The 12,653-nt window shown below is 40.2% G+C and overlaps 1 protein-coding gene across 3 annotated transcripts in view; it reads left to right on the top strand.

The window, feature by feature from the left end:
- Nucleotides 1–4,244: 4,244 nt before the first annotated feature.
- Nucleotides 4,245–12,653, top strand: part of MEI4 (meiosis-specific 4 homolog (S. cerevisiae)) — a 238,150-nt gene continuing 229,741 nt past the window's right edge. For all 3 annotated transcript variants that reach the window (XM_010855249.1, XM_010855248.1, XM_010855247.1), the window contains exon 1: nucleotides 4,245–4,315. In XM_010855249.1, coding sequence (XP_010853551.1) covers nucleotides 4,287–4,315 — 29 coding nt within the window. In that variant the 5' untranslated portion in view covers nucleotides 4,245–4,286. The remainder of the gene's footprint in view (nucleotides 4,316–12,653) is intronic.

Below are 12,653 nucleotides of genomic sequence, written 5' to 3'. Positions count from 1 at the left end.
TTATCAGTGTTATTTTGCATGTTTTCTACTTTCCAGTAATTTTAGTATGATTTTCTGATTGGGGTCCGTCACATCGCTGGCCTAATATGGGAATCATATGCAAGTATCCCCTTACTTTCCCTCTTTCCAATCAGGCAGGAAGCCCCACCGTGTTATGGACATCTTTGAGGGCATCTCGTATTCTGTGTGTACATGTTAGCACCTGGCCTGGCTCTCCTTCCAGTCCTTCTTCCCTCTTTGGTGTCAGCAATCCCTAACTCCTTCCTGCCTAGCAAAATTCTCTTCCTAAAACATTACTTGGAGTGTTGCACTCATCCACTCCGAAGACCATGCCTGTTTCCAGCCATCCACAGCAGTGAGTTCAGTCTCCTCTAATTGACCTTCAAGATCCCAACTTCCCTATTCTATATTATTTCCCTTTCATTCCCAAAATACCGTATTCTTCAGTCAGAAATCCATGCCCTCTCCCACAAAGAGGCATGCTATTATCTACTGGCTGCCCGTACTGTCCACCCCATCAAAGTTTGTCCCTCCTTTACCTGAGTCCTTCTCATCCTTCCGATCTTCCAGGCTGGCTGCAGAGTTCTGTTCCTCCTGTTCGCATGAGCCCACAAGTGTCTCTTTCCCTGAGTTCTTACTGGGTTTTTTCTGTGCAGAGAGAGGCACAGGCTTTGGAGACAGCGGGCTGGCGTTGACTCATTGACCCATACAAGCCTCAAGTGGACCAAGTGTTGCATTGTTTACTGTGTGCCTGACAGAGTACATAGGGGTCATGTGCCTTGATTCACTTTGTCTCCTTAGTTTAGAAGTTGAGTATTCTTTGAGTTCCATTTTACAGATTAGCAAACTGAGGCACAGAGAGGTTGAGTAACCTGTCTAAGGTCACACAGGGAAGCCTGCCTCCCAAACCTGCTCTCCTGTTCCCTATGCTGTCCTTGCCTCCTGAACACGTATTTGAAATTATTTCTGATGGGAGTTTTTCAGAGTTGATTAGTATGCAGTACTGCGCATGCCTGTCTCACTAGGCCGTCTTTGGGGGTGAAAAATCCCTTATCTAGCAGTGCTTGTGGAGATAGTGGCCTGCCATTGTGTGTGTGTGGGGGGTGTGTGCACACGCGCACATGCCCGCTGCTGTGGTGAAAGCCTGAGATGAATGTCAAAGTAGACACAAGGTGACCACACGGCAATTCAGGGAGGTCCACTCCTGGCCAGGTTACATTCAGTTCCGACGGCCAGGCTTCAGAACTGTATCGCAGAAAGAACGTGCGGAGAGATGACAGTTAAAAAGTCCAGTTCCATCACTTGTTAACCAGATAGCCTTGAGAAAGCTACCTTCTTAACTTGTTTCCTTAACTTCAAAAAATGATACTAAATTCTACAACACATAATCATTTTTTCAAATTTTCTTGAAGTGTAGTTGACTTACAATGTTGTGTTAATTTCTGCTATATAGCAACGTAGTTCGGTTATGTACACATTCTTTTTTGTGTTCTTTTCCCTTTTGGTTTATCACAGGGTACTGATAAGGATTGATAAGGATATTGATAAGGATATTGACAGGAACTGTAGTTCCCTGTGCTGTACCCTGGGAGCTTGTTTGCCCAGTCACAGAATTATTAAATGAGGTCTTACACGAGGCGCTGGCTGTACAGTGAGTGCACAGTGGCTCGTGGCGGAGGTGTTCAAGAGATGTTGATGTTTCCCTTCAAGGCTTCACGCTGAGGTCGGGCTCAAGGCCTTCCTGCCGCTGATACCTTTTCCTTTGTCCATATATATCTAAGTAGGCCTTCAGTTCCGTAACTCCTCCGGGTTTAGCCTTGTTTCCGTGAGCTGTTTCACTTCTAACCTTTTCTGTAGTTATTCACGTAGGGCATGGCTTGATCTTCCCAAGCCCAGCGCTGGAAATAGTAGCCGATGAGGGCAAAGTCCACAAATACGGTGCGGTCACTCTCTTGTCTAGTAGAGGAGCAAGACCCCCAAATAGCTGTTGATCCTGCCTTGGGATCTCTGTGTTTCCCAGTGCTGTGGAAATGCAGACGAAGGAGCAGGGGGAGCAGGGGGTGGTGCCTGGGTGAGGAAGGCAGGAGGGGTGAATTCAGAAGACTTGAGACCAGGCAGCGGAAAGAGGCAGTGAAGGGCAAGTGGGGAGTTTGCAGGCAGGGCTCAGGGAAGGGTGTTGCTGTCAGGGCGGACACACCATGGGTCACGGAGGAGGCCCACCATCATGAGAGTGTGTGCTCTGTTCCTCCAGGACTAGATTGCAAACCTGAGAAGTCAAGTGTTTGGTTCTCAGCAGAAATCAGTTGTGCAGGTAGAGATCTAGCTTAAAAGAAATTTTGGGAAAAAAAAGATTTTAATTGTTTTTCCATTATTCCATCTGAGTCATCACTGAGACCTGACAGTTCAACAACTTAATACCATCTGGTGACATGAAGAGAAAGGTTCAAGGGTCGTAATTGATCATGTTCATCATGGGATTGGAGGTTTAGTGCTGAGTGTCACCGAAGAGAGATTTTGACAAATCACATGCAACCAGGAGAGGCCGCCAGAGTGAAAAGAGGCTTACTGTTCAGATGTTATGAGAAATGGGTCTGGGGGATTTTATAAAGGGAGACAGTGATTGCTTACTTCAAATCCTTGGAGGGTGATTTGGGAAAGTGAACTTTACATTATTTTTGCTTTCAGGGTGGACCTGGGATTAATAGAAGCAGACATTATAGAGTGTCTGGCAGGACTGGCTAAGAACTGATGGTTAGGGAATCACATTTTCAGTATGGTGTTATCTGTTGAGACTGGGCTGGATTCCTGATGCTGTCTTTGGTGACAGGCTGGATCATCCCTTCTGTCAGTACGCCCTTGAGAGTCCATGAGATATATCCAACAGAGTTTTGGTACGAAATGTACTTATTGAAATAGATTATCTGTGCCCAGATATGCTAATTTAATGTGATCGCATGGCAGATGATACAGAAAGATGGAAGTTTTTAGAATGGGATTGTATCTTCATTTCCTCCTTTGAGGCTTTGAGCAGTTTACTCCCTGAGCCCCTGTGTGCATACTGATAGAGCAGGGTATTAATAGCAGCTATGTCACAGGGCGATTGGGAGGATCAATATAATGATGGATATGCATCCATACATATCCTGTTGTCTCAAACAAATACTGTTATTGGAAATATGTTTTCTGTCTGTAATGTATCATACCATGACTTTCTAAAAGTATTGAGCACCCTGCCGCAGAAATAAAATATTGCCTGAGTTTTTCCTGAAACACACTCTTTTTTTTAATCAATCATATCCATTCTTGAATGTTTTCTCAATGAATAATAAATGTTAGTTTATCCCGAATGAGAAAAGAATGATGGAAATTAATCTAAAATTGCATAACTCACTCTCTGCCATCCAGAAACATCTCCAGATTTTAGCCTAAAGATGCCACATTCTATGGTTATTTCTCCTTTATTTTCTATTAGCACACACACATATGTATAAAATGCTTGACCCTTATAAGAAATATATGAAATCATTTTGCTTATTAAAAGGTAATTTAAAAGTAACCATGGGCTTTCTAGTTTATAATTTTGAAGTAGATGTTTAAGAGTGGGTGTGTTTGTGTATACACAGACACTCAAGAATTTGCATATAAATGCACATTAAATACAGGTGTAGATTGTTAGGCGTTCTTTCTTATGCTGAAGTACTGAGTTTTTAATAATTGTTTCATTTAAGAAAATGTTGATATTTCCTTTCATAAGTTTTAAATTGGCACTTCATATATTTAAAAGATGAACTTTTCTGCATATTTCCTGGTGATTAAAAGAGATATAATATGAAAGGATCAGGCTAAGAAGCTGGCTGTTTAAATATTTTTTAAAACTATCATCGTTAGTATCATCCTGTTGTCATTTAATATTCTATAGCAATTCAGCTTTGGATATTGAACTCTTCTCACCACTGAGTGTAAGAGTAAAAACAGAAAAACAAATGTGCACACATTATTTATATATATTCATATGTATAAATATAAAATAAATATAGAATAACTGTATTAGCTGAACTGACTGACCTTTGTGTGCCAGGCCCTGTGTTAAGTCCTTTAACATGGATTTTCTCCTTTAAGGCACCGTGAGGTGACTTATGTAATTTGCGTCATTTTTCAGATAAGCAAACCGAGGCTTGTAGAGTGTGCAGAGCGTGTATAAATAGTGGAGACTGGGTTCTAACCCAGCTGTCTGACCTCTGGAACTTCTGATTGCCACACTGCCCTGCCCGGGTGCTTGGGTAGTCATGGAATTGGAACAGCCGTCTGTCCATCCGTACGTATAGCCTGCACATCAATGCTAAAATCTGTCTTCATCTCAGACAGTAGATGGCCGCTCAGCCTCTACCTGAATAACTCCTGTAATTGGCACTTCATAACTTCACAAGCCAGCCCATCCTGTTGTTGGCTAGCTCCTGTCACTGGATTTCATTCATCCAGTTACTGGAGAGTTGTCTCCCTGTGATTTCGAGTTACTGGGCCCAGTTCTGCCTTCTGGGGCATGCAGAACGCCAGTGTCTCCTCTTCCTGAAGGCAGCCCTTCAAATTCTGTGCCTCCTGGAGGCTTCTCTCTTCAGTTCCATGTGCTGCCTTCCGAGCCCTCACCCTTACAGTCACCTTTCTGACATCCAGGTTTAACGGGTTGTTTCTAATAAGTTGCAATAACAGCACTGGAAGCAGTGGAAAAACTGGATGCAGTTGAAAACCTTCTGGACGGAGCTGGAGCCCCTGGAGGAGGGTGTCAGCACTGCCGCTCCCTGTGTGATGGGCAGGTGGTGACATGGCTGAGTGTCAACACCCTCATGAAACAGTGGTGATACATGCCCTAAAACCCCACTTTGTTATGGGGGTCACATCAGGTTGTCCTGGGGAGAGTGCTCTGTGCACCCCAGCCCCAGCCTGTCCTTGGCCTCCTCTTTCACCCTCCCTTCTGCCTGTTTCAGCACAACTTGCTCCCTCATCTTCCGCTGCATCTTTGCTCAGTCATGTCATCTGCTCATTGATGCCTTTCTTGACCTTTATATTTTAAATGGCAGCTGATCCCCTATCTTCTCTTGCCATCGTACCTACAGTAGTTTTCTCAGCTGTCTGTGACAATTCAGTGTACATCATTTTACATGTATTTATTCTGTGACTCTCCCCTGCTTCCCCCCGCCACCCCTCCCCCCCCCGCCAGGAGAATGTAAGAAATAAGAAATGTGAGCTCCAGAATGCATCTGTTTTCATCACCGCTATATTCTCTGGACAGAGCAGGTCATAAAAAATACTTGGTGAATAAATGAATGAATTACCATTATGTTTATGTTTCTGATGTGGTTTCACCATCAAAAAGCCCAGTGAGGTGCTACTGTTTTTTTTTTTTTTTAACAGAAGAAAAGTACAGCTGGCAAATTTATTAATTGCTCTTTTAATATTTCAGTTTCATAAATTCATTTGTCAGTTGATTTCCTTGTGCTTTAAGGGTATTTTCTCACAGAGCAGTTATCTGAGCTGGACTCCTGGAGTGAAATATTAACATTTACAACTTAAAATGTTACTGAAAATGAAGAAAATGTAATTTATCGTGGGCTTCAATTTCAGATGACTCAAGGTCAGACTTTGGTGGGCAAATGCATTCAAATTTTTTTTTAAAGTAGCAGCAAGTCATTGAATTTCCTGTTTATATGCTCACTGTAGCTGTTCTATCATTCCCATTTCTGATGGTGTATCTCACAGCTACAAGATCTCTCTTTAGAGTGATCACAGCCCCCATTTGTTAGCTGGTTGTGTGTTAGTATGGTTCTGGAGTTACTGGATGAACGGGAATTAACAGGGCAAGAGTGGCAGAAATGCAGATGCATTCAGACATCTGAAGGGTGCTGATGTCTCAGCTTGATCCTCTGGATTAACAGTCTAGAAACATGTTATCTGCCTAAATCAAGTTCTCAGGGTTGGGATGAGAAAACCTCATTCATCGACATGAAGGAGGTGGTGAAGTCATGGTTATTAGGAGGGCACGAAGTGCCACGTTTCCAGACTGCCTGTCTCTTGTGGTTCAGAGACTTGTATGTTGAAGCCTGGTCGGCCTGGACTAAAGTGACCTAAGTTAGCAGAACACCTGATTGTAGCAGCTGATCTGACTCCTGGCAGACTGAAGAGGGAGGAATTAACTCAAAGCAAAAAAAAAAAAGTCTTGAGTTGCAGGAAAAAAAAAATCCACTCTCCTTCTGCTAGAGAGTTGACTCTAGACCTATGAATTATTGACACATGCTTGTTTGTTGTTGAATGTTTGCACGTCTCCCCAGATCAAATAATGCTGTCAGCAGTTAGTGCTGGGGCACACTGTCCTGAATTTAAAGCTGCAGAATCAGGTTTATTTGAAGTGCCCGAAAAATCCCACAGCTGCTTATTGAAACTAATGTTCAATTTGCTCTTCAGTGTATTTAATCACTGAGGAGCTTTCAGTGCTGCAAATCTGTCATTGCTAAATACCAAACCATTGCAAATACCCTTGGAATGGGAGAATAATGACCCAATGAATGAGTTTGTTTACATTCTGTTTTAAATGAGAAGGGAGATATGTTATAGAAGAATATAACATTTGCAGTAGATGCATGAAAACTGTGTTTATGATTTTACAAAATATATTGAAATTAAAGTAATTTCATCATGGATACAAGGTCAGTATAAACTTTAATTAATAACAGCGATCATAGTAGAAGCTCTTGTTAAGTAAACAAATACCTTGTCTAGGGAAGGAACATTTGGGGACAGAATTGAAGAATTGTTTTTCTGCTTACACCAGAACTGCATTTGGAGTCAGACTTACTAATTGGATGTCAAGGAAGACGTTGATCACTGTAATGGGCAAACTTAAAAACTGGGTAGAAGAACACAAAGTTAGGAATCATGTGGTTGCAGGACTCATTTTTCCCCTCCACACGAATGGGGAGCCTGGTGGGCTGCCGTCTATGGGGTCACACAGAGTCGGACACGACTGAAGCTATTTAGCAGCAGTAGCAGCAGCCATTACTCTGTCATCCAGCTGGCAAAGGGCAGAGCTGATTCAGACTGCAGGCTCTCTATTCTGACATCTGGCCCTTAGTCCCTCTGCTCTCTAATTCATTTAAGAAAATTTATTTGGACCCTTTTGGGAGTGTTGGTGAAGGAGTGAAAAAATGGAAGGTGAGATAACCCGTGATCCCCACCAGAGAGAAAAAAAGCAAGCAGATAGTTATTAAGAGTCAGAATCAGGGGTTCAGGTGAGGAGTACTCCAGCAACTGTTGGGAAAAGAGAAAATGACTGTTGGCTGAAGTGATTAAAGAAGGCTTCCTGGAAGAGGGGGTTTATCCCCTAAGTGCTCAGTAGCACTTTTGGCCACACACATTGTATCCTTTAGTGTTCAGGTTCTGATAATTTTATGAATTGCACCCAAGTAAAATTCTAGCCTTGTTTATCTTTAAGTGGGTTTTTTACATTTAAAAAAAAAAACCAGTTCAAATATGTGCCTATGTTCAATGTTGCATATAGTTCATTTCTGACAGTTGATAGAACTTATTGATTGTGCCTCCTAAAAGTGGAAGCAGACAATATTAGCTTATTAATGATGTCTTCTGTATAGATGTGAAACAGAGTTCAGAGGGATGTGGAAGAAGCAGAGGTCATTAGAGGTGTGTAGGAAAAACTGAGAGACGGTATATAAAGACCGCTCTCCATGTTTCATGGTGACACCCGCAGTAAATACTTCCTTTAGCAGTTGGGTTGGCCTTGACTATGTTAATTCTTTTCATGAATTTGAAAACTTCACCATTGAACTCTGTTTGTATTTATTTTTAGTTATTTAAAAATAGTTGTTTATTTATTTGGCTGTGCTGGGTCTTAGCTGCAGCATCTTCGGTCATTGTTGCAGCATGCAGAGTCTTTTTAGATGGAACATGTGGAATCTAGTTGCCAGACCAGGGATTGAACCTAGGTCCCCTGCTTTGAGAGCATGGAGACTTAGCCACGGGACCACAGGGAAGTCCCTGAACCCTTCTTTGTAAATCATATGTAAGATATTCAGTCATTGCAATAGAAAATAAAATCTTTAAAATACATATATGCTGTAACATTTTTAGACATACAAAAAGCATAAAGAATAATGCAACAAATGCTAGTTTTTTAAGTCCAGCTTAAAAAACTAGATCTTTGCAAGGCAGGAAAAACCCTTCCTTTTTCTGATTTCACCCCTTCTTCCCCTGCAGGAATAATCAGTTCTAAATTTGGAATATATTACCCGATGCATTTCTTTGTATTTTTCCTATATGTGGTTATATATCTAACAATGTATAGTACTCTTTATATAAATTACATCAAGTAATATGAATTTTTAATTCTGTTTTATTCTTTTAACTATGAGATTCCTTCATTTTCATGTGTATAGCTTCAGTTCCTTTGTTTTTTATCCCTTAGTAATATTTGATTGTGTCAGTTTATTTCAATTTATTTAGGTGTTTTTCTATTAGCATATATTTAAGTTGTAATTTTCATCAGAAACAATGAAGTTGTGAACAGTTTTGAATATGTCTCATCATATATATATATATATATATGTACATCTTTCATATGTTTACAGACCATTTTCTCACCTTTACTGTGACTTGCTTATTCATCTCTTTTGCCTATTTTTCTAATGCGTAATCTTTTCTTTACTCATTTATAGACTTTTTTTTTTATAGATTGTGAATATTCATCCTTTGTTGACTATATGTGTTGAAAATATCTTCACTAGACTGTGGGTTACCATTTGTTTTTTTGTGGTGTCTTATTCTGAACAGACTTAAACTGTTGATATAGTAAAATTTGTTATTTTGCCCTCTATCACTTATACCATGTGTCTGGTTTAAGAATTCTTTCACATTAAGGGAATAAAATTTAATGTAAAGGTACTCCTTAAATATAAAGATGGAAAACATGATTTCTTTTTTAAACATTGGAAGTCAAATTGTCTCAATGCAGTTTGACATATCTGTTATCAATACCAGTCTACTCAAAACAGAGCCCACAGCTACTAGGGAGAACAGTATGGTGATTTCTTAAGCTAGAAATAAAACTACCATATGACCCAGCAATCCCACTACTGGGCATATACCCTGAGAAATACATAATTCATAGAGGCACATGTAACCCCAGTGTTCATTGCAACACTATTTATAACAAGGCCACAAAAGCAACCTATATGTTCATGGACAGATGAATGGATAAAGAAGTTGTGGTACATATATACAATGGAATATTACTCAGCCAGAACATGGAATGGATTTGAGTCAGTTCTAGTGAGGTGGATGAACATCACTAGAGCCTGTTATACAGCATGGAGTAAGAAAGAGGAAAACACATATCGTAAATTAGCACACACACATATATATATAGAATCTAGAAAAATGGTACTGATGAATTTATTTGCAGGGTGGAAATAGATGCAGACATGGAGAACAAACTTGTGGACACAGCAGAGGAGGGAGAGGGTGGGGCGAATTGAGAGAGTAGATTGAAACATATGCATTACCATATGTAAAACAGATAGCTAGTGGAGGTTGCTGTCTAACACCGGAGCTCAGCATGGTGCTCTGTGATGACCTAAGAGGGGTGAGTACGGTGGAGGAGGGGAGAGGGGTTCAGGAGGGAGGGGACATGGGTATACTTACGGCTGATTCACAGAAACCAATACAATGTTGTAAAGCAATTATCCTCCAATTAAAAATAAAGAAACCAGAGCCCACCATTATACCATAATTGTTGTGTGTATAAATTTTCTGTCCAAACTCAGTAATCATTTCATAAAATGAGAGCTTAGAGAAGGGAAGCCATGGTAAAACATCAATATTTACAGAATTATTAGTCTGTTTATTAACAGTAAATTTTTGTTTATAGTAAAGTGTTCACTCATACATGTGCATATTCTTTTCTGTACAGAAAGCTCATAGTAACTGTAAGTAATTCAGATGGGCCATTGGTAGCTGTAATGAAAGAAGAGGCTTTGGATATAATTTCAGTGGAGTGCACTTGATGTGTTTCATTCTTAATGATTGTTCTTGTTGCCTTCTCAAGCTTTTATACTTACTTGTCATCATCTTTTTCTGATAAATTTGATCTGCGTTGATTTAATGGTTAGTATCCAAAATTCCTGAAATCTTGTCTTTCTTGGAACCGTTCACAAGTGTATGGTCTTGTAAGGAGAGATCCTCATAAAAACCATTAGTTTATCTCTAGATGTGTTTGAATTTATCTGTCATGTCTCAGTTACTTGTTTTATCTCCTTTTTAAAAAGTCATCACCAGTCATAAGGTATAGCTTCAGTTTGTTCTGCAATGATTACAATTGTTATGATGACTTACATTACTAATAAAATTTAAACTACCACTGTGACTACCACTACCCCAGTGACGCCCTCAATAGGATTTCCAAATGACCTTGGCATGCTTTGTCATAAAGCAACAATGTAATGGGATGTTGGCTTCAGTACTGCAGGCATTCTCTTTCTTAGGACTTTCGGGTGGGGAGCCTAAAGGTTATGATGATCCCGTGGGTATCATTTTTTTGTACTCTGATTAAGTCTCTATCAGACTGATTTATGTTTTTCTCTCTTTTCTGGACACCACCCCCACAAAAAGAATAAACATTATGAGCTTTTAAAAAACAATACATATAATTCATCTTTGGTCAGCTTCTAATACAGTTTTGGCCTTGAGTGTTATATACACTCACGGTATGTTTGTGGTACTGAACTGCTGTCACCAAGTTTCCATATACAACACAGAACCCTGACCACATGCTTAGTCTTTGTAAATAAAAATATGAAGTTAATTGTCTATAGAATGGCAGATTGTTTGTGTTTATGCTTAAGACTTTTGCATTACTTTAATCCACTTACCCTAGAAAATGCTATGAGAAGTATTCTGAGGTTTATATTAATGTAACAGTTGATTGGGATATAATATACAACATGGGTGACTATGGTTAAAATTACTGTAGTGTATATTTAAAAGTTGCTAAGAAACACATACAGTGGTTAAAGAATGCCTGCCAATGCAGGAGATGCCAGAGATGTGAATTTGACCCCTGGGTCATAAAGATCCCCTGGAGGAGGAAATGCCAATTCATTCCAGTATTCTTGCTTGGAAAATTCCATGGGCAGAGGAGCCTGGCGAGCTACAGTGCTTGAGGTCACAAGGAGTCAGACACAAGTGAGCGACTGAGTACACACACACACACGTGAGACACGTAGGAAGCACTTATTATGTTGGCTAATATCAGTTCTTGGGATAGGAGCAGTAAAGATCTACCTAAAGTAAGTTTTTATGAAGTTGTGATTTTGTGAGATGTGACAGAATCTCTCCTGCCATTCTCAATAGTTTAGTCAAATATGTATTGTTCCAGTGCAAAGTGGAATTTGGACTTTTTCATAAAGTGAAGTATTAGGTGCAGCCTCAAGGTGGGTGAGTGTCAACCGCCAAAGCCCCCATAAGAGGCATGGCACTTGGGGATTCGAGAGGGTAACAGCATGACATATGGAGAGGAGCACATGCTTTGGTATCAGATGGTCTGTAGATTAAGGATGGGTTCTTAAAAATATCTCTGAATTCCAGATTCCTAATCTGTTAAAAAGAAAAACATGGTAGAGAGGAGTGGAAGGTAGAAATATTTTCAAGGTTATTGTGAGATAAACTATGAAGCTAACTAAAATATGAGTACTTTTTATTGTTTTATTCTTGTTTTGGGGCTGAAAATCTTAACAGTTTTGGAATGGATCATGGCTTAGTATCTACAGACTTTTAAATGTGGTATTATTCCAGGGATGGAGTATGTAATCATGCTGCAACTGTAGTCCTCACACCAGCAGCATCACTATTACCTGGGAACATGTAAGAAATAGATTATCAGGCCAACTCCACACTTATTAAATCAGAAATGCCAGGGTTGGAGTCTAGGGAGTTTGTGTTTTACAAGCATTCCAGGTGATTCCATGGCAGCTTCAACTGTAAGAACTTCTGAAACACAGGATAAAGGAGAAGGAAACACCAGTTCTGTAATTTTTTGGACTTTGTGTTCTTAGCATTTGCATGGGTTGTCTTTTTATTTATTGCCTCTTCTTGGCCTTCCTTTCTCAGATGTTTTGCCCACAGTGCTCCGGGCGTTTTCCTATCGCCGGCGGGAGTGATGGCTACACATGGTCAAAGTGGAGTGCTACAGGTGGTTAATTATTTTTTGTCTAATCGTATGCAGGTCAGGAAGCAACAGTTAGAACTGGACACGGAACAACAGACTGGTTCCAAATAGGAAAAGGAGTACATCAAGGCTGTATATTGTCACCCTGCTTATTTAAATTTTATGCAGAGTACATCATGAGAAACGCTGGCTTGGAGGAAGCACAAGCTGGAATCAAGATTGCTGGGAGAATTATCAATAATCTCAGATATGCAGATGACACCATCCTTATGGCAGAAAGTGAAGAACTAAAGAACCTCTTGATGAAAGTGAAAGAGGAGAGTGAAAAAGTTGGCTTAAAGCCCAACATTCAGAAAACTAAGATCATGGGATCTGGTCCCATCACTTCATGGCAAATAGATGGGGAAACAGTGGCAACAGTGGCTGG

The sequence above is a fragment of the Bison bison genome, unplaced genomic scaffold (genome assembly GCF_000754665.1).
Source record: "Bison bison bison isolate TAMUID 2011002044 unplaced genomic scaffold, Bison_UMD1.0 scf7180017864362, whole genome shotgun sequence".
Classification (NCBI taxonomy): Eukaryota; Metazoa; Chordata; class Mammalia; order Artiodactyla; family Bovidae; genus Bison; species Bison bison.
The sequence above is the reverse complement of the archived record's forward strand: the minus strand, read 5'-3'. Positions and strand labels throughout refer to the sequence as shown.